At 40.7% G+C, this 22,971-nt stretch overlaps 1 protein-coding gene across 1 annotated transcript in view; it reads right to left on the bottom strand.

Moving 5' to 3' along the window:
* The window catches only part of psme4b (proteasome activator subunit 4b), a 40,774-nt gene that overhangs the window by 17,413 nt on the left and 390 nt on the right, over positions 1-22,971 (bottom strand). The window contains exons 2-28 of the mRNA XM_080484825.1: positions 21,224-21,364; positions 18,503-18,619; positions 17,024-17,068; positions 16,688-16,837; positions 15,883-15,946; positions 15,406-15,480; positions 15,163-15,285; positions 14,387-14,479; positions 14,002-14,180; positions 12,802-12,888; positions 11,677-11,863; positions 11,201-11,290; positions 9,955-10,019; positions 9,548-9,698; positions 8,397-8,495; positions 7,978-8,047; positions 7,262-7,329; positions 6,341-6,544; positions 3,580-3,737; positions 3,175-3,270; positions 3,036-3,091; positions 2,860-2,916; positions 2,705-2,760; positions 2,493-2,591; positions 2,335-2,397; positions 930-1,025; positions 623-754 (exon numbers count right to left, since the gene is read on the bottom strand). Coding sequence (XP_080340951.1) covers positions 623-754; positions 930-1,025; positions 2,335-2,397; positions 2,493-2,591; positions 2,705-2,760; positions 2,860-2,916; positions 3,036-3,091; positions 3,175-3,270; positions 3,580-3,737; positions 6,341-6,544; positions 7,262-7,329; positions 7,978-8,047; positions 8,397-8,495; positions 9,548-9,698; positions 9,955-10,019; positions 11,201-11,290; positions 11,677-11,863; positions 12,802-12,888; positions 14,002-14,180; positions 14,387-14,479; positions 15,163-15,285; positions 15,406-15,480; positions 15,883-15,946; positions 16,688-16,837; positions 17,024-17,068; positions 18,503-18,619; positions 21,224-21,364 — 2,821 coding nt within the window. The remainder of the gene's footprint in view (positions 1-622; positions 755-929; positions 1,026-2,334; positions 2,398-2,492; positions 2,592-2,704; positions 2,761-2,859; positions 2,917-3,035; positions 3,092-3,174; positions 3,271-3,579; positions 3,738-6,340; positions 6,545-7,261; positions 7,330-7,977; positions 8,048-8,396; positions 8,496-9,547; positions 9,699-9,954; positions 10,020-11,200; positions 11,291-11,676; positions 11,864-12,801; positions 12,889-14,001; positions 14,181-14,386; positions 14,480-15,162; positions 15,286-15,405; positions 15,481-15,882; positions 15,947-16,687; positions 16,838-17,023; positions 17,069-18,502; positions 18,620-21,223; positions 21,365-22,971) is intronic.

The raw sequence follows: 22,971 nt of genomic DNA on the forward strand, positions 1-22,971 counted from the left end.
GTGTGCAATTATTTAGTTCTCCTTTCAGCAGTTTTGCAGCAACATTGCAGAGAGTTAGCACGGCACTGGGTAACATATCAGTAATGACCCTTATTGTTTTTAAACAATGCATTCAAAAGATGATGCAAAACATTGTACATTATCCAAAGAAACTGATTTCTAATTAGAAGAAGGCAGAGAAGCCATTAAAAGAAAAAAGAAAAATTTGTTTTTTTCAGTATCAGAGTTTGCCAGCATGTTGGTGCCCTGACACGAGATGCCCTCTCACCCTCTGTCTGCCTAGCCCCGAGGGTAGTCAGCAAAAACTGGTCAGCAAACTTCAGGCAGTAAGCGGCAGCGGAAGAAGAGAAAAGAGAAAATATGTAGGATAGGGCACGACCTACTTGCTTATAGCGTTAAAACTTGTGCTGAACGCTGCATACAACCAGTGCAGGAAGCCAAATAGTCATGAAATGCATAATGAAGACGCAACCTTTGAGTTTCAGGACCACGGAGAGAGACCAGTGGGCGTATGCTATAGGTGCATGTGTGTTTATTTGTATGTCTGTGCATGTTCAGGTGTTATGTTAAATTAAACGTGTGCTTACCTTAAATGTATGTTTATGTGTGCACGTGTGCATACCTTGAACTGCTGCTCTGTGCCGGTGGTGTGTTGTGGTGATATGAGTTGTGAGATTCGAGGAATCAGGTCTCTGTATGAGAAGCTGTAGGTGTTCATTGCAGTCATCAGCACATTCTGTGCCTTGCTGCGTACCTGCAAGGTCACAAATGCACACTCAGATGTGGGTTGATATTTTTGAAATTGATCTGAACGTCACCGGAGATGCTCATGTTTATTCCATCAGTTGTGCCGATTAAAATTTAGTAATGAACATACATAGGTTCTCTGTTTTGTTTTTTTTTTGGGGGGGGGGGGGGGGGGGGATTACCTGACTGTACGTGCTGGTCGAAAGCAGCAGCAGATCACAGAGCAGCTCTTGATGAACCACTTTATATTCACCTCCCTCCACCACCAGCTTCCTCATCTGTTCACACAAAAACACCATTTTCAACACATAACTTCAATATATTCGGGTATTTGAGCCAGACAGTGAAAAGTGGCATTTTGGGTCAAATTAAGATTTATAGAAGACGTATTTAAAGTCAGAAAAATTGTGAAAGTGCTGACTAGTGTATCCCAGAGCCTGAAATAAAACCTGAAAAGCCATGTTTTGCCTTGATCAAGCATTCAAATATATTTAAAAAAAGATATAAATTCAAGAATAGATTGAAGATATTTTTAGTGAACTGATAAACTGACAAATGGTTACATCTCGAAACTAAAATGTAATACAAGTATTTTTTATTGTTTTATTATTATTATTATTAGCATTTAATGCACTGACAGACAGTACATTTTAGAAATTACTTTAAGATTTCAGTGATTACTTTTAAGGAGAGGATGTTTTATTCTATATGAACAAATTATAGTTCTCAGGCAGGTCTCCTTTACTGATGCCAGGAACCAGATTGATAAATACCGGATAACAAGTTCTTTCTGTCAGATATGACATGACATTTCAGACAAAATCAGGCATCATTCCTGTAAATAAAGTCAATTATGTCTCAATATGACATTGCATTTCTACTGTTTTAAAATATATTTTATTAAATTGTATCTTTTCAAGGGGTTTGTTCTGTTGTAACAATTTGTAACTTTCTTAAAAGTCATTCATTCATTCATTCATTCATTCATTCATTCATTTTCTTCCGCTTATCCGTTTCCGGGTCACGGGGGTGGCAGTCTGAGCACTGTCACCCAGATCACAATGCACCGATTAAGAACCTTCCTGCAGGTGGTGAGCCCACAAATAAAATTATTATTATTATTACTATTGCACTATAGTTTAAAGAGCTCAGTTCAATTATAGTTATTGTCAGTTAGTATTTGGAAATACATGTTTAAAATAACAAAAAAGCTGTGATAATCATGGCTAGTGTAATGGTTAAGATTACAATGAAGTTAACAGTTGTAAATTGTATTCTATTCCATCATAATGATCTTATTTTGTTATGATGTCATATATATTGTTCTCACACAGGGATGGGGGTCGAACAGAAGTAATTAAAGAGAACTTATGACCTGAAACTTCCCAGCCAGTTTGGAGGACATTTGTACCTCTGATGTCAGCCCCAAAGCCCATATGAATGTTGAAGGTTGTGTCAGGCAGAGCAGCCAAAAGCCTCAAGAGTTTTGTTCATTAGGTCTTATGTGTGTGTGAGACTGCAGTTTCGAAAACACATGAAATAACATTTGGTGTGAATTTGCACCGTCTGAAAGTGACGTAAACAAACCTCATGTTGCAGCAAGACGCGGTCAATGAGCAGCGCTCTGATGTGCCGCTTCTTCCCGTGAAGCTGCGGAGAGAAAGGCGACATATTTAATACGCGTCCTGTAAAAGACTCATTCAAAGCGACAACAAACAGCAGCCTTGTGCTCTTTTCCAACTCACCCTGTTTTCCATGGACTTCTTGACGAGAGTGAAGCTTTTCCAGCGAGAGTCGAAATCCTTCTTCTGAGTGCCTCGGAAAAACATGAGGTCACTGATGATCTGTAGTCAGACAGACAGACAAAGGGCGCAGTGAGACCTTCGTTGGCCTACCGCGAGACAGACAAAATCACATTTCAAACATGAATAATGGAAGCGTCACAAGGGGAAGACACCTTAATGATGACAAACAGTGACTTTGTATCATCCTCTGAGTGCTCCAAGATGTGATCTGGATTGGGGAAAGAGCACGCAGATAAATTGTGCGTTACAATCACATTTCAACAAGGGGAGAAAAGTTAAGTCTGGTGAAGGTAAAGTCTTCGCTCACTTAGCAGCAGTCTCATGGTCTGGCAGATGGACTGTCTGTAGTTCTCTCTTGAATCATCTGGAGGGCAGGAGACACACAGATGTCCCATATCATGGACACAGAATGCAGGATGAGCTTCATCACCCACTCACATGGACTACTTGTGCATCTTGTGCCTCTGTGGCTGTGCTTCTTACCATAGTTTACACCTATGTGCAGCTTCAGCTCGCCCAGGTTCACCATTGAGTGCACCCTGAAAGGAGGCGAAATGTCAGGCGTAAAAATGTGACAAGCCTGATTGAAAATGTGCATTTCAGTAAATACATGTGGCCTCACAGGTTAGACACGTGCGGTCCATCCAAAGGGGGCAGCATGCTTCCAGCCCCGAGGAGGCAGTGCTGCACAATGGCAAGACTCTGCAATAACTCCTCCCTGTGAACCAAACATCAAATTACAGCCATTCTGTAAGAGTAGACGCATGTTTATCTGTGCTATAAATTTGCTTGGCAGATCCTGCGGTAACATTTCAACACTCTGAGTAGCTAAATTCACCCTTCTTCCCTCTGGTTTTGATTAGCCATGGTTAAAAAAAACCCCCAAAAACCAAAAAACTGTGAAATCCAGATATTTGAAACAGATGTTGGGGTCAGTTCAGGATCCAGTGAAATGTCATTCATCAGTTTTATTTGTTTTGCTTGCGAGATTGCGCCTGATTACATCTATAAATGTAAAACGGCACACCTGCTCATTGGCTGATCTCCAGAGATGTGGCCCTTGATTCGCTGGAGCTCGGGTTGCAAGAGGCGGGACAACAGCTGGAAAACAAAGTCCTCCTCCTCCTGGCCAGGTACGTGCCAACACACACCCAGAGCTGCCACATCTCCAGCTCTACCCCAGTCCTGAATCAAGAAACAGAGGGTCTTCTCAGAAAGCTATAGGGGGGTGCGGTGCCAGGTTTTCCACTGGAACAACTGGCAGGCCAAGCAGCGAGACCTCCAAACCGCAGATCTGTGTTGTCTAATGGTGCTTAAGTATGTCAAACACATTTAAACGATAAAAACACCACTCATCAGGAAGAGGAAAACAAATCACGCGGCCAACAGGACCAGCTATTAATTAACTGACTCAAAACTAAATACACATTCAACAATGAATCTACTGTCTTAATCCCATCCAGTCCCCAAACACAGGATTTGTAAATGTGCTTCTCATGAAATCTAAAATGTCACAATCTGCTTGATACCAGAGAAATACAGCATTGTGCCCATATACTAAAGAACTTCTACAGTATAATCCAATCACAATATTCACACATGAGGTTCTTAGATCTTAAAGTCACCGCAAAAAAAGGGCAGAAATGCACACTCCTTTTACAAGTTTTGACAATTTAACACCCATAAAATGAAAATGAATCGAGTCAATTTAATAGTAAACAGTTAAAAGAGGCATATGCACGGATCTGCAACTACACAACATCAACATCGCCTGTACTCCTGTAATCATAAAGTACGACTCATTTAATCAAAAGTATTGCATTTGAGCTGAATCACACAGCCTTGAAGAGAAGCATTGGAATAACAACATAAAATCAAACTTCAAGGCAAAATAATGGATTTTTCTCCAGTATAATACTAGTTGTCATTGCAGCCTCCCTTTGGACTTTGGCAACTCGCAGCGGGTAAATATAAGAAACAACAGGTTTTTTTTTACAGAGATATTTGGTGTCTCGCAGTGTGTTCGTATTGTATTGCAAAAACCAAAATCCCAAGCAGATAATTAGAAAACAAACACCTCAGACACCGAACTTCAGCTGAGTAGGTGTTTCTCGGGAGGAACTCTCACTGAACTGCAGTGAACAATACAAATATACCACCATTAGCGGTAGATCAAAATCCAATGTAATACTGCCACAAATGATTAAGCTGACTTTATCTAAGCTGTTTGTTTGTATCGTTTTGCTTGGTAAGAAACAGCTTCAAATGTATTAACAAGACATATTAACATATTACAGTAATGAATTCAGAAGGACTTCCTGTGGGCTCACCACCTGCAGGAAGGTTCTTAAATGGTGCGATGCGATCTGGGTGACCGTGCTCAGACTGTCACCCCCGCGACCCGGAAACGGATAAGCGGAAGAAAATGAATGAATGAATGAATGAATTCAGAAGGATTTTGATGGTCGGAATTGGCTCTCTTCATCATTACATTATGTGTGCTCAATATTATTTGCAACATAGTAAGTCCAACCATTTCCCAGAGTTTCCCAGCTCACACAATTCAATGTTAATGCTGGAAATTACTGTCTCACATAACTAAAGACATTTTTACATCTTTACTCTGCAGTTACTTTCAAACATGTCAAGTCCTCATGAATATTTCTTTCTTTTCCTATATTATTCACCACTTTTTACTTTTTCTGTGGTGACATGGATTAAGTTAAGTCTAATCCAAAGAAATCAGCTTAAATAAAGAGAGGAGGAGTTACCAAGCAATCAGTATTTATCACTGCGTGGTTGTTTAATTTGAATCTTGCATTTACATTGCAACTGCCAAACCTTGAATTTGTGATATTTTTTTTTTTTCATTGTAAATGAGAGGAAAAAGAGCCCGCTCATATGTGAGAAAGTTGTCAAAAACCTTTCTCCACTTGCTCCTAAGGGATCGTGTACAATGACCAACAGAAATCGATGAATTATAGCGTCGTTAGTCTGAGGCTAATTTCAAAGTGCGGTCTCCTGGCAGGTCAGAATAGAAACCTCCGCTCAGCAACAGAGCAACTTTAAATAAACCGCACAAAGTAGAATACACAGTGCGAGGTGAGCAGCAAGTGAAAAAAACAACAAAACATGATGAAGCACGAAAGAAAAGGAAAACAATGCAATGTCAAGGCTCGGGTAAAACTGCAGTGGAAGGGGAATTCACGAGACACGTTAAACAATTATGGTTATTGTTTTGTCACTTAACCTTTTATAAGGTCCTCATTAAAATATGTGGAAGTTACAATTTCAGTGTTCATCAGTGTTTATATTTTTATAAAATCCATGCATTATCAAACATTTTACAGAATCGTACTATGTAATCATGTATTTCAGTGAAGGACTACAGACATTAATATGACCCAAGAGCAAAAATGTCACTGATTTAAGAGAATTATAGCAACGAACTTAACAAAACTAGAAAATGTCACTAATTTGAATCAACATGCTGCATTTGGCCACTTCTTAAATAACTTGGAGTAATACCAATTGATACCTGGCTCGAATGTGATCAAACTGACCATCATCCTTTGATCACCTGTTAAAGTGATAATCTGGTTGCAGTGTGGGGCAACATGTGGCCCGCTGGCCGCCAGATGCCCATGTCTGATATATTTCATGAGTCATTCAGATATCCCAGCTGGTTTGGATGAAAAGGAATTTATGGAATATTGTCACGATTAGGGTTCTGTCTCAATGTCATAGCAGCAGATTAAATGGCTGCGTTTGCGCACGCATGTGTTTACCCGTATGGGGAGGTCCGTATCGAAGCCCCCAGAGGTGCTGCGATACTCGGTGGGATAGATGAGGGACAGCGATCGCAGTGTGTGCTCCAGCAGACTGCAGGCCAGCGTGTACGCCCGTTTACACACCAGACGCACGCACACGCACAGGATCCGCTCCACGTCCCCTCGGTATTTTAACAGCTGTTCACCATCCACACGTGTCACCTAAAAGCAGCACACATACACACAAAGTATGAACACACACAGACACAGACACAGACACAGACACAGACACAGACACAGACACACACACACACACACACACACACACACACACACACACACACACACACACACACACACACACACACACACACACACACACACAGGCGATTCAGAGGAGAGATGTGTCTTAAATAATGAGGGTCTCCGGTAAATCACGGCGTCTGGCCCGCTCCCACTCGCATTAGGCTCGCGGGAGTAATAAAGCAAAACGGAAAGAGTATCAATATGTTCTGTTTAACGACAAAGCCCTGATATTTATGATCGTGCGGGGCGCACGCTGCAAAAAATGTATTTTGCTCATAATTTTTTTCTTGTTCACTGGTATGACTAGAGGCTCACGGTTTCAAAAACAAATGAAAGTGTGTACCTGTTCATTAAATAGCAAGAGTTTCCGAGGAAGAATCAAGCAGCAACACTGAGAGTCAATTTGGCTTTTTTTTTTTTTAATACTGTAGACTTGGCTAGTTTTTGGGGGGTTCTTTACCTGCAAGTGGGATTCAAACCCAGGTCCCCCCCTCACACTAATAGAGCTGCAACAGTACCAAGTAACCCGCTGACAGAGTTTAAGTTGAAGACAGAGTGGAGACAAAATAAGTTATAAGGTAGAATTTATTTTTTTTAAAGAGTATGCTGAGTCCTCCGGGGGTCTTCACTCACCTCAGACAACAGCTGCAGATTCCACAGCAGCTCCTTATCCAGCTCGTCTTCACTCTGCTGCTCTTCATCTACACACACGCACGCACACGCACACGCACACACAATAAAGCTGAATTACAAAAAGTATTGCTCCCATGGAAGATTGAGCTGTTTTTATTGAATTCTGGGGTCATATCAGGTTTTAGTTCACCTAGAAATGCTTCTGTACCTTCAGTTTAATGGCTAATTGAGACAAATCTCAGTATTTGTAACCTAAGCAGGAGTGTCCACAGTATAGAGCTATAAAAGTCCTACAGGCAGCTCACTGATTCATATGCTAATGTTCTTCAACTCTACTTCACGTGGACTCTAATGTGTTAACCAACTGTGAAAATACTAGGCAGAAAAGATTACTAAATGCTTGCTTTTAAATTTTTCTTCTTTTGTTCGCCTGTTAATACTTCTCACTTGAGACTTCACACTGTGCCTTTTAAAACCGTGTATTTGTTCTAAGATTGCTGTGGCCGGTTAAACTGTGAAAGAACCTGAAAAATGAATCCCTCTTGTGCAAACTGCATGGTTTTACTCAGCAGTTAATAATGAATAACTGAATGAACTTGCTGAGAGCGTGTTGATATAGGAGGCCTTGGACAACCTTTGTGTGTGCATACTACATTTATATCTACTCTAACACTCACAAACAGGACTGCTCTACATACACACGGGCCGTTACTGACTGTCGGTAAAGCGGAGGATGACGCTGCAGCAGTGAGGAACGAACAGACGGAGAGACTCAGCGGGATGACACTGCAAACAAAGGCACACACACACACATTTGTATGCACAAGCACAGAGACAAACATGCAGAACATTAGCAAACCATCAAAATGAGTATATTATACTTTTCTTTTGAAGAGCTGGTGACCGAGTCACTAAAATGCACATGATACTGGTGACAAAGCTGATGAAAAGCTGTATTATGTAGAGTTTTGTTTGATATTTACACACACACACACACACACACACACACACACACACACACACACACACACACACACACACACACACACACACACACACACACACACACACACACACACACACACACACACACACACACACACACACACACACACACACACACACACACACACACCTTTGCAGCAGCTCTGCACATGTCGGCCACCATCCTGCCAGACACACACGTCTCAAAGATGTTGGAAGTGGCAAAGCTGAACACTTTCTGCAACGCAACCTAAAACGAATGCAACACAGAAAGAGACCACATGATTTTGAGCCCCGCGAGAGCGCTTTTCATAATATAACTGAAGTGTATAACAACGGGTTTCCTTGATTGTGTTTCGCAGTTGATCAAAATTAGGTACACTTGATGCCGTCGTGTTCACAATCGAAAATCATGATCATTGTTTTGATAACTAGCATTATTGGAAAAGTGCTATTTAAAATGCTCACAGTGCATCATGGGAATGGGGCTGCTCCCTCTTCGAGTGCATTAATGTGTGAATGGAGGTATTCAGTGTACTGCAATCATCGCCACACTCGGCCTGTTTCAGATATTTTCCCTTCGTGCTGAGAAAAGTAGTCGTTGTGTTTTACTATATTTCTGCACTGATAATGAATAAAAGATATTCAGTAACACATAATTTACATACTTTTAGTTTTTCTTTGTTGTTTGCATTAAATTGCATTTAGTCGTCACACATGCTACGAGCAATATAAAACAACATATATGATATGGTGACTGAGCGGGCTTAGGCAGATGCAGAAATCTTCCACCTATGCCTAACCTACCTCCTCGTCAGAACGATATAGAAGTCAACACTCACTAGATATTAGTTTTATAACCACAACCATTATAGCTTCAACTGAGCTGTGTTCCATATAAGTAATTAAATTAGTGGCTTCTTTCTGTTAAAATAAGATGTGATAACTGGTATTTGATGAGGTCAATGTGAACAGTTCTGCATTAAAATCAGCCTAATAATTGGTCTTGTAAACTGTTATAACAGTAATATAAATGACAAAACCAGGCAGTGTGGTTGCAACCTTTAATAATCCAGCACTGCAGCTTATGAATCAACAAATTTGTTAACTATACACGTACACATGTGACATGTGTTTCAATTATTTCATTATATTCTGCTGTTTCAGATGTGCATGGGTCCCCATTTTCAAACTACCATCGCATTTTAATTAATCCAATGAAGAGCGCAGATAAAACCATCAGACAGAAGTTGTTTATTGAAAAGAGATAGCAACGCGATCACTTGAGTGTTTATGTGGTACCTTGTATATTTGTATGGAGCACTGAGTCAGGATGGTGCTGACGGTGGAGGACAGGCCGAGCTCCACCAGGCTCTCTAAATGAGTCTGAGTATCCGTCTCCATCTCGCCTCGTGTCTGTTCCAGGGTGCTGCTGTCTATCAGAGCAAAACATCTGCACAGGGACACACAGGGACACACAGGGACACACGCACACACAAACACACACTTGAAACACTTGTCACTCATGAAAATGTCGAGAGTTACGGTGGGAAAGGGGAAAAAAACAACAACTAAAAACTAAACAAAAAGGCAGTTTTACGTGAGTTCTAGTGAGAGTGGTGCATTTCAAACGGAGAGACACATTCGTATTCAGACGCAGACAACAAAGCTTCACTAAGTGACAGTCTGACTTGCTAATTTATCTCTACCTGTCCAAGAACTGCAGAACGAAGTCTTCAAACTCAGCCGAAGCAAAGCACAGATCTTTTTCAATCTGCAAGGCAGACATCAACATAATTAGTCAGGCTGTTTGTATTACACTAATACGCTCCTCAGTATATGAGTCGCTATTGTTTGAAAACATACAGGTTGACATTTTGCTGAGACTTGCTGAGAAATTTCTCGCAGAGAACTGGAAGCAGGCACAAAGATATGAATAAAAACCGGATTCATCTGGTGCTGGTCGCCTCATAGCTCCGACAGGACTCCAGGAAAATTGGCAACATGTTGTTTTTACACTTTGATTTTCGCACACATTAAAAACAACCCAAAATGTGCACATTAGTGAGCTTTTGCCATTCTGGCAGGCAGATTTTGTTGTTGTTGCTAGGGTTACAGAGCCGGGCAAGCTGTTCCCAGTCTTTTATGCTTAACTAACATCTGCATATTTACTTTGCAGACATGAAAGGGACATCAGTCTTCTCATCGACTGGCAGGCAAGAAAGCAAATAAGCGTATTTCCCTCAATGTCAAATTATTCCTTTCAAGACAAGAGGAAAGTTTTTCCACTTTCAGACATTGCATAAAATTTCATGATTAGGGAGTTGAAATAAACTGGGACCTCGCAATTGTGTACAAGAATGTGAAAATTTTATTTAAATTCCTGTTTTAATTTGTATTAATGTGACAATGCATTTCCTAGTTTGAAAACAGCACAGCTTTATTCTGCATCACAACTAGTGCAAGTTGAATATTTACAAGTTACTTCATTAAACAATCGCACTGTGACTAAAAAATATGAGATACTTAGAGGTAAAAAGAGGTGACTCACCCCGGCCTTCAGTAACTAAAAGATGCCTAATAATATTAGGATATTCAAAGTATGCCTCCTCTTTATGGTTATCTCAGAAATAATAACACACATCTCTCAATAACAATGTAGGCATCTCTCAATAAGGTTACTCAACGTGCTTTATTATACTTAAAATAATCTCAAAAGTCCATGGAATGAATTTAAGATGGAAATGATACTGCTTCTTTTTATAAAATCCAAATAAACAACAAAATAACAACTTTATTTTCAAATCTCACAGAATAAATAAAAAAATAAATATAAAATCTGAAATCATGGTTTGAATAACTGTTGAACAACTGATTACAGCTAACTATTGTTTTCTATGAAATGTGTATTTAATCTTCTCTGTGAATCTGCGGTGCGTTTGTGTGTCTGCGTACCTCTGTGAGATCGGCGTGCTGAGAAGGAGCAGACGAACAATCCACTAAAGGCACCAGAGTGGTGAACGTGGTGATGAGCTGGAACGTTATCTGGACGGAGAGAGCAGAACGCGGCTCCATTTACATCGTCTGACGTGATCACGGCTCTCCGAGTTCAGAAACTTACCAGATGTCAGCGGAATAACTTTCTCAAATGTTTCATTTATTCAGGTGTGATGGATTAAGATAACCTAGCTATAATGAGCGCACAAGACGAAGTGGTCAATCCATTTTACAGTTCAGACAGAAACCAAAGACTGAGACACATTAATTGCAAGTTCTCCAAACTGAGATGTTCATTCCGCTTTCTGGGATTATTAATAGGATAGATCCGAGTATACAAGAAGGGAATTTAATCAGCGAAGGCCGTATTGTCTACTTGTCAAGCAATTCCTCTTCATTACTAATCAACACATCCATTACTTTCCATTATTTACCATGCACTTGCTGAAGTCGTTGGGGTCCACCCCCGGCAGAGCACCCATAAGCAGAGGGAGCACGTGCCCACGGCCCTCTGGGTAGTGGTTGTTAGGGGAAACTAGGCTGCGGGCCATGCCGATCATGCAGGTGAGGGTGGCGGTGAGCGTGTGCGGTTCAGTCAGAGTCGCTATCGCTGCATAGGTCCTGTTATACATAAGACATGTGACAGTAAATAATAAAACGAGATGGGACGTGTTCGTTCTCAAAACAACTGTTGTTTAAGTATTTAAGTCTGGTGGCTCAACAATACTGTCAACATCTGCAGATCTCATGCGGTTCATGGAGGGAACTGACACCACAGAGGTTGTAGAGCTCATTGCTACACCTTTGCATCAGAACCAATACTTCGTCTCCGAGAAATAACTACGTACACAGCCAAGATACACACTGAGTGTTTCTAAATTGCGAGGAGTCGTCTACGATAGGCAGCATTTGGAGGAGACTTTGCCATCAAATTCTGGCTCAAATGTCGAGAATCGAAGAGTGTTTCCTTCAACAAAAGGAAAAATCAAAGATGCATCAAGTGGATGATCAACACCTTCAAAACATCCACAATCAACCACAAACCAATGGGAGACATTTTCAATGTGGAGTACAAGGAAAGAACAGCAAAAGCAGTAATTTCTATGGATCAACTGAGAAATAGATGTGGACTACATCTGGACATTTGTTCCTTTTCAATTCTGCTCTCATAGCTTCACATATGAAATTTGGTTAATATTTCATAACTGACTATTAATCCTTGATTTACTTGTGAAAATAATTAGGTACTCTATTTATCAGATGTCAGAATATTTATGTTGTTTATTGATTTGCAGGTAGATTTTTAGTATGTCATGTATTTCATTTTCTGACATCGGACCATGTTTTAAAAGGCTCAGGGCCTTTCATTGTCGGGTTTGCATGTCCTCCCTGTGGGCGCTTGGTGCACCTGCACGCACAAGTAGAAAATACAAACCCGACACAGGGAATAAATATAGATAAATTTGGTGTAGTGTGAAAATTGGTAAGACATGAAAACGGTCAGTCCCGTGTATTTGTGTGTTGACCGAAAAGACTGTCGCATCATTTCAAAGACTTACTTCTCCAGTACCGGCGGTATGGCGAGCTCTGGTGTGAGGAGGGCGAGGTTCTGAAGCGCGTAGGCTGCATCTGTGCAGCCGGTTTTACTGGAAATCACCAGGAGAGGGCAAGTGATGCATACAGTGCATACATGCAGCACAGTGTCAACCACAACAACAACACTCTGAGACGGCTAATCTGGTATGACCCCGTCTTTGTCCAGATTAGGCTCACATGGCGGAGGCCTTCGTGTTGAAGCCAAGTCTGTGCAGTGACCGCACTCGCAACTGAGTCACAGCAGTTAGGTAACTTATTGGCAATCATTCAGACGGATGTTTACTTGGTTATAAGCCAGCAAACATTGAATTAGTGACTTGTGACTCTGAGTCACCTCAGTTGTGTTTGAATCATACTCATATGCATCTCAAAATGTCAAAAACTACTACGCAGTTTTTTTTCTTCAAACTTTGAGCAAGAAACACTAACTTGGTGGTTTCTGATTTCTGGGGGTTTTGGTTACTGTAATATTTGCTCGAAAATAGACATTATTGTTAAGATAAAAGTAGTGGCTGGAAGGTGGAAAACCAAACACGCATTCACACTCTATTTGTGAACTTGAGTTCTGGCTCTGAGGATGAAAGTCTGGAGAAATTCTGGCCATTAAACGTCGGCCAACAGGACCACTAATTGGCTCAGGCTATGCAACAGCATGCTCACACCTACACCCACAGTGACACCTATGGTTTCTATTTCTACATGAGTAAAAAAGGATTATTAGCGGCCTTCCCACATTAGGTCGGTTCACACTGCCGTTGCTTTGAAATGTCATCTTTAAAGCTATTTTTAAAGAATAGCCTTACTTAACAACTACAACAATCACCAAAATTATCACTGATATGTAACATTTCTTTTCATTTACAATAACTTATTTGTTTATTTTGTTACAATGTAATGTCTTTACTTTACTACAAATTGATTCCTTACAAATTAGTTGTGTAGTCTTTATTATAGTATTGAAAGTATCTTTTGTTGCTTTACTATGTTGTGTTGGTAGAATACTGTTATTAGACCTCTCCAACCGCTGCTATCCAATGTTTGCTTTGTGCATATATTCATGTAGACACATGACTAGATATGCATTGTATTACTTGTAATAATACCAGATTTGTATTCAAAAATTTTTTTGGGGTGTGTAAGAAAGCTTTCACAGCATGCAGTACCTAAACATGGCCAGCAGGGCAGCTCCAGTGAGGCTGCGGGTGAACTCCTGAATGTCTGCATCAGTCAGCCTTTGACACTCGGGGACCGGCGTGATCCAGTTCGGAGCGGCGTGTCGTTCCCGGTGCACGCGGCGCACAACGCTCGCCGGGAGACGCTGAAGCAACCGCATCAGTCGAGACTGCAGGCACACATTCGCACAGGGTGGCGTGAACGGGCCTGTGCTATTGTTCAATTCTGCTGCACTTATTGCTTTGCTGTTGCTGCAAATAGAGGCAGCCAAACTCCAGAATGACAGGCCATAAATCAAAGCAGTACGACAGCAAGCGGCTGAAGATTTAGTCACAACTTATTCTCAGCATGTGCGAAGGAGAAGAAGAGACTTACCTGCCAGCGGCCATGATTGGAGGGGTGGTAAAAGGAGGCGATGCTGTTGAAGAGGCAGGTCAGCTCTTTTTGTCCTGGGTTTCCTGGTCCACCCTGCAGAAATACAAACCACCAAGGTAATTGAGTAGCTGCAATAGAATATACATATTTTGCATGCCATTGCAATGACATTTTGATTAAATTTATTTCATTGTTAATGCTGCAAAACCTTCAGGATAAAAACATGCCAACATTGATAATAATAGTATACAAACAAATATTGACAAGAACATTAATATAATAATTATAATAAAGGATGATAAAAATAATAGTAATTAAAAAAAAAGTGTCAGCTCCTGGAAGCCCTTGGAGTCTTTTTGCTGCTTTGCTTCCCAACATGAACTTTAATGAAATTCTGAAGAACAAAAAATAAAGAAAGAAATTTGTTGACCAAAGATCAAGATTCAAGGTCAGTGAGACCTCATGTGTATTTCCATTGCAAATCTTAAGTATTCACAATGAATGTGTCTGTTTTTGTCATAGTTACAGTGGAAAATTCTTTGAATTTTGCACATGTTTCAAATGCTTCAACTTTAGCCGGTTAATTTTTTTTTTTTCCAAAGGTCAGTGACACTATGACCTCAATATACTTCGTCAGATTTTTCAACAATCATGTTCAGAATAAACAATAATCTCAGTAGAAATACATTAAAACAATTAGAAGGAAGCAATTATGGTTAATGTTTGGCTTCTTTCTATACATGTTGGAGTGGAAAAAAAACATGAATTGTGTGTACCAGAAGTGCTGTGATCCACAGCACCAAGTGTCCGATGTCATAGGAGTTGGTAAGATACCGTGGTGATACCATCTGACTGACCCCAACTGGAAGGTTCAGGCTTCGCAGGATCCTGGTGAAGATCTACACACAGACACACACAAAACAGAGTATTTCCCTGTTACTTTACACACTCTGGCAGTGCCCAGTAAAATACCTTAACAGATGTATTTGTATATCCGCATGATGCAGGAAATGACTCACTATGGGAATATAAGGGGTCCAATCCACGTAGCCGATGTTATCATTGGCAAGGCGAGCAAACAGGTTCACTAGGTACTGCGAGACACGATAGAGCAAACAATCACTGTGAATACAAAGAGCTTCCCCTGCAGTGAAGTTTGTCAGACCAGGAATTAAGTATAGTCACTGATAATAACAAAAAAAAATAAGATGAAGTGTGCACAGCCAGCTTGCTGTGGGCCAGACGTCTGGATGAAAAAGGTTGTATGAATGGAAAATCTTATCGCGTGCCGCATGGAAACCGACAATCCTCATTGCTATAAGGTAGGGCTGAAAAGTGTGTCATGTGAAATGATCCATTATCAGAAAAAGCAATGATACATGAACTGTTGCTGGGTTTTTTTTTATGTTGTCGATCTAAATAAAATTTTTGATAAAAAAACCAATGGGCACAAAACAGTGAACTATGTAAACTGTGAGTGTATATGCATGTCTCACCCCTTCCCAACTTGGCTGATTTTGCACTGACATCCAAAGATTCATTAATTCCTCAAACCACAACCTGAAAACAGATGCAAAAAAAAAAAAAGGCCATTACATTCACTCGCATACATGCGCACACACATACACCTGATGCTCCCCTCATCTCTCTCTGATTCTCCAAAATATGAACTCTCTACCTTCCCTGTATTTTGTGGAGAGGACTGAATAAAACTGAAATGGAAAAAAACAGAGCATTATAGATGATTTATTGTGGAAACTGTGCAAAAACTGCTTATGAATCCAAAAATAAATCCAGACAAATAGCTTGCAAGGGAGTGAATATGCTAAAGAATGCACTGAAAGCTGCAAAGAGCCTCGGTGGCTGTAAGGCAACCATAAAAACTACAGAGACAGAGGAGCAAATATATCTGAAGATCGCAACACATTCGCAATGCAAAGGAAGGGGAAGCCTGGCTGCTGATGCAAAAGCAAAGTTCGCTGAAGGTCACAGGTGCAACGGTGCAAATGCATGGTAAAACCATCAAATGTGTTTCAGGGACTTCAGAGGCTCTTTGTTTTGAATGAACTTTGCAGGATACAAACGAATCACTTCATGCAAATATCAGGATTTTATAACAGGTTCAAAAGTAGAATTTTTTTTTTCACAATACTGCAACATATCTTACCTACGTATTTCTGCTGGCAGACTCCAGTGCCTTTGGTACTTTCTAAACCCTTTGTTGCAAGCTCTGGCTCTGACAAACTGCACTTGGCACCATCCATTATTTCTAAACACAGCCATTCAAGTTGGCCCACTTACCGAAAGCCCCGGCCGTGTTCCTCTGGGGGCATGATGGTGGGCAGAAACAGCTCCATATTGCTGATGGCCTTCTGCATAGCCACGTCAAAAACACACAAGAGGGGGCGCCACTCAGCCAACATCTCTTTGGTGGTAGATGCCGGGAAATACCTGAGAAAGAAACCCATGTGCACGCGCACAGAGCACGGATAGACATGAACACAAACAGATGCAGACAAGTGAAGGCAGGTAAAGACACAAATACACACACTGATCTCCGGTACACAGCTCAACTCAAGATGAAAGCAATACATTATCTGCTACAGAAATTACATGATCACAGAGGATGAGACTTACAGTCTGCAGCTTTTGATCAAAGCCTTCAAAATATGGTCCACTGAGCTGCAAACAAGCAAGGAGAGGAGAGGAGGTGCATGAGAGTGTGGGTTGGCATCTCAACTATTCTGGGAGATCTATGTCCTAATCAAGGGTAATGGAAAAATACAGAGATGGATGGATGGATGGATGGATGGATGGATGGATGGATGGATGGATGGGACTTTTAGGTCTATTTGGTGCATGGTTACCCCAATGGAAGAAACCAACGACAGCCAAAGGAGAGATACAGCTGAATATTGCTTTCTCTCATGACAGGTAAGACAGAATCACCCTGCAGGGGGTAGTTAGGGGAGCTGAGAAGTCAATCTGAGTTTTCCTGCCTTGAACACTGCAGTATCAGGATACTGGACATCATCAGCAACCCCTCACACCCTCTCCACAAGCTCTTTGAAGACCGTTTCAAAGTATTAAAGAGCCGCTGAATAACTGTTGACCTATCCTCACCCATTACTTATCTTATTTATTATGTATCATTTTACAGTCAGTGCCTAGTATCTCTTCTGTGCATCTTCTTAACTATCATTTTTATAGGAACCCAGGGAGAAACGCCGTCTCATTCTGCCTGCACTGCAGTTGTACGTGCAGCTTAATGACAATAATGCTTGATTTAATTTTGATTTGATTTGATAAAGTGAATGCAGCAGTTGGACAAGTGGCCAACTGGAATACAAGCTTGCCTGGCTTAACTCAAAGTAACAAACCTGCCAAACCCTTGAAAGCTGATATAATATCCTGTTTGTTCCAGACAATCATGTCAGGAACAGTTGCCTGGATAAGTTCCTGATCCTTGCCAAGACGTCGTCCAGTGCAAGGCCTGTAAAAGATCTGCTGGCAGCCTTGCGGGTGCTGATAGGTGAACCCTGATTGGTTGAGACAGAACTTGGATAAGAGATTCCTGTCATTGATGGTTTTATTGCTTGTCATAAGGGACAGGTATCATTCTAATGTTTAATATTAAAGAAGGTTTGAAATTTGGGGGGTTGCTGATGGAATGTTAGAAATTTTGAGAAAAACTCATAATAAAATAATTATATGTAGAGGTGGATTTATTATTAATTCTATTCAAACACACATTTTAGAACTTACTAAATACAATGAAACAAATTATAATGACAACATAGAAAACACAATTTGAACAATAAATTGCTATTTGGCATGAGACTGTATAAGTTGTAAAATATTTGAGTTTCACTCTCACCCAGTAATAAACTTTTAAAATCAACATATTTTATGTTTTTTGTCTTGTGTTGTTGAATAAGCTGTAAGGCAGAGATAGTTTTTATTCCTTTTCAGTGATGCAAAGAATTTTGCTGAGGTAGGATCCAAAAATGAGATTAAGAATCCTTTTTAGCATAGAGCCTTTACAAATAAACTACATATGGGAATGACGTTGTGTTTTGTATCACTGAAGCTGTATGGAAAAATTAAACCACATACTTGGGGAACCAGATGAGTCCGAGGTGCTCCGTTTTAGAGTAGGTGACTCTCTCATATAAGTCATAGAGTGGTCGCCACGGCAACTGCAGGTCATCCCTCGACAGCAGCTCCTTCTTCCTATTAAAAAAAAAATGGTTATCAGCTGCGTGGCCAGGGCGTAGAGCTTCTGCAGGACTTCAGGCGGGTTCTTAGATGTTCTGCCCTTTGAAGACCCCCTTGTGGTAATAATGTTATACTGAGGTGAGAAACTGCAGGATGTCTGATAGAGTCTGTAATAGTGGGAAAATGAGTCACTACCTCGCAGGCGGCTCTCAACATGACGGCTGCCAACTTACCGACATGTCTGCAAACACAATGCCATAACTCCTCTTATTCAATAAAGGCTAACTGGACTGACAACTGCAGACATTAGTCATTTGTAGGTGGTGACTCAGCTGGAGAAACAGACTGTCAATGCAGCCTGCCTATAAGGCGTTCCATTGAGAAAAAAGAATCATGTGTAGGATCTAAAACCAGACAAGTTTGGCTTTCTGCGAGCTAACCACGCCATGACAGTGCCTTTTTCATGATTTGTGGTTCTTCAAAAGCTGCGCTCAACTTTCAGGCTGCACAGTGAAAGGTGTCTCACTGACAAGCACTTTATAAGCTTTAAATGGAGCATGTTTTATCAAATCCTCCCGAGAACCTTCACATCGCTGTCTTTGTAAAAATCACAAATTTTATGGGATTAAACCTCACAGAGAGGTTCAGCAGCCCTGCACTGGAGAATACAAACAATTTCCACCACCTCAGATTCCTCTCGTCTCCTCCTCTCTCATCCATCTAACAGCTTTGGAACAGAATCTCATTGGGGACGTTTGAAAAATGAAAGAGAGAGGAGACAATCGGGGAAAAGGACGGTGAAATGCAAAGGAAAGAGGAAATCTATGGAGACCCCATGCTTGATGTTGAGTATTTTCATCAAATCCGTCTCCCCTCTTGACTGTTCGACTTGGCACAATCCCGCGGTTTGCACAGATCTTTCTCCTTACATTTAATGGAAAGCACTCAAGACAAATGGCATCCACATTATGATGTGGTTTGGTGAGAGACGCGAAAACTGTGGAAATATCATGGAGACAAATAGGAAGTGATGAATGTGACCATCTTGGAGAACATCCCATTGTTGTTGGAGGAGTGATGGATCTGATCTGAGAGACAAAGTGGGTCAGGGCTTAAAGAATGATGAATGTACTATCAAATCAACATACTTCACAAGCGTGTGTGTGTGTGTGTGTGTGTATGTGTGTGTGTGTGTGTGTGTGTGTGTGTGTGTGTGTGTGTGTGTGTGTGTGTGTGTGTGTGTGTGTGTGTGTGTGTGTGTGTGTGTGTGTGTGTGTGTGTATTTTATGTGCAATTTGCATTCTTTCAATACATTTCAAATGCGGTAACTGTCAGATAAAAAGATGTTTAGTTTTATCATCAAAATGAAATATCTTCATAGAATTTATTGAAATGCCCATTTGAGACTCAATGAGCTACAATTTTCCAGTGTATTAACCACAAAAAGCAGCAAAGCTTGCTCATTAATCGTCTCATGAGCTGTGAGATTTATCCTGTGACTCCCTGCATGAGGGCCGGACCCTGGACCATGACGCCGACCAACCTATCTAACGATGAAATAATAAGCAGCTCCCTGACTGTTACCGCAATGATTCTTACAAGAAAAGCACATTTAGATTGTAGTTTGGTATATTTAAACACTATTAAATGAAGCTCGGAGTATTTTATCCACTCCATTGTCAATGAAGAAAAGATATATTAGGGAAGTAATTCAATGGAATGAGGTGGAATCTTATAAATCCAGAGCTAAACATATTTTAAAATGTCAGACTGATCCTGGTGCACGAGCACATTGTCCCTCTTGAATAGTAGTTACCGCTTTATTTCTTAATGTAAAACTAATATCACAAAATGTGACTCTTTCAACAAAGAGTCACACCTAAATTTGGTGGAGATGATATTTCAATTTCAATTTCTTCTTTCAATGGTTTTATTTCTAACTGTGTTGCCGTTGTTGCAGCAGTTTTGAACTAGTGATCAAAATACTCTGAAAGAATCGTGATGGAGTAATCTTCATTATGAGCATGACCTCTGTAACACTAATGTATATCTTGTCTCACTCAGTTCTGCATGTTTTGTACAAAAGGCTTTATCAAGACAACAGAGAGGAAGTATAAAAATAAAATCCACTTTAACAAGTCATGCGATTTGACATCACTGTGCCACTTGTACCATGCTCAGGTTTACCAAGCAGGCTGATCTCATTATACAGAGCAAAAGGGCAAGAAACGCTCATGCTGGGCAAGTCGCTCGTTCTTATTTCCGTGTTACTGTGAATCGAAGTTTCTGTGTTGTGTTTCATCAGCAAAACTCTTATTCTAACCAAACAGATTAGTCCCCAGCCACCTCCTCCAGCTCCTCTTGGGGGATCCTGCACATTTCCAGATATGTAATCCTTCCAACAATGCTATGGGTCTGCCCAAAGGTCCACCAGGAAGAGCCATAACAAGACCCCAGCTGTCTTTTTAGATTAATGTGAAGAGTTCTACTTTGCCAGCCGCCATTCCTACATCGAGCATCCTAACCTTGAACAGCTACAGTATATGTATATATATATATATATATATATATTTATATTACACCTTGAGCATGTGTGTGTTAATTTTGTGTCACACCCACTTCAGAAGCTGAATGAGGAGTCTGGCATAGCTCTGCATCATGTACGGCTCCAGGTTTGGCAACGTGACCAACTCATAGAGCAGCTTGATGAAGAGAATGTGGTCTTCTTTGCTGAACCTGCGGCCATAGAGCTTGAGAAACCTGCGGGTGAGAGGTGACAGTCAGTGAGCAGCTTCCTGCAGGTGACCCACATCATCAAAACACAGTAGACTTATATACACAGCTCCAGTGACTCTCTGTCTCAATGGGAAATCCACTAATCTCACTGAATCTGAAGTGATGACAAGTTGATTTAAAGAATAACATTAATGTAAGTTAAAGGGGACATATCATGCTAAATCCACTTTTTTAGCCCTTAAATGCATTTTGTTGTATATTTAGAGTGTTTAGAAGTACAGAAAAGTTCAAAGTAGTCTCTTCAGGTGCTCCGTTGATATCTTTATATTCTGTTTTGGTCATATTTTGCGATCGGTTTCGATTTTTCTATTCTCTATTAAGTTTTTTGAACAATGACGTCACAGTATTCTCAGCGGAACTGCCAAATTAGGACATCGACATTTCGAGCAATCCGCCATTTTTGTTTCTCGCTGCGATTTTGTAGTCCAACCGAAGTTACGAGAGGATAAGTCGAAATGTTCGGTTGTTGGATGTAGTAACCCACAAGCTTCGTTACACCGTCTCCCAGCATCAGAACCTTTTCGAAGTGCCTGGTTGAGTTTTATTTTGCACAGAAATGTACCCACATCTGTGGGTAAGGTCATTTTTGTGTGCGCGAATCACTTTAAGGACGACTGCTTCAGCAACCTCCGCCAGTATAAAGAAGGATTTGCCGAAAGACTTGGTCTGATTGAGCGGTCAGTTCCTTCTATCTATGGAGACGACGAACAGAGCACTTTGGTAAGCTGTATATAACGCTAAAAAGTGTGATGATAAGACGTCCCTGTCATTGTTTTGTTAGCATTAGCAGTTGCACCGTCTTCATATGTTAGCGCTGTGTGCTCGTTTTAGATTATATTGTAACTTCTGTGTTAAATAGTCGTTGTAATACAGGCAGTATTGTAGTAGTGGGCATGGATGGAGAAGTTAGTGTAAATATAGTAACACACCATTGCGTTACATCCATATGAAGACGTTGTTCTGAAGGTGCATCATCGTCATTTTCATCTCGCTCCGCCGGGTCCGACTCTGGCTCCAACATGTATGGCTGGATGGACAAATCTTCCGTTGTTGACATTTTGTAAATAATGTGTGAATATAAAGTTTCTGCGCCGCTAGATAATTGTATCTGTTCTATCAAACTACAAAGATGGCCGAACAGGGTGACGTTGAACCGAGTGTCACCTCTGCAACCTGGAGAGGAGGCGGGGTATGAAGTGTCTCATTTGCATTTGAAGAGACCGCCCCAAAACGAGTTGCTCTCAGAAGCGCATCAGAAAAGGGGTTGAAAAGGGGCCTGTGGAGCTCTAATAATGAGGAATTCAGACCCAAGCATTGCAGTTTCGCGTTGTATAGACCACAACTGTATGAATTATATGTAAAAAGGAAGGATTTAAAAGCATGATATGTCTCCTTTAAAGGGTGGCAGACAGGTGAATTACAACATTTCTGCACTGAACTTCAAACTCCTATATGTTTGAATGATGGTGGAGTTATATTTGTGATACATTTTGCTTCATATTTCACCATGTTAATATGATGGATGATAACTTTATAATAATTTAGAAGCAGTTATTCCCAAATGGATACTG

This window comes from Lipophrys pholis (genome assembly GCF_963383615.2).
Source record: "Lipophrys pholis genome assembly, chromosome: 1".
Taxonomy (NCBI): Eukaryota; Metazoa; Chordata; class Actinopteri; order Blenniiformes; family Blenniidae; genus Lipophrys; species Lipophrys pholis.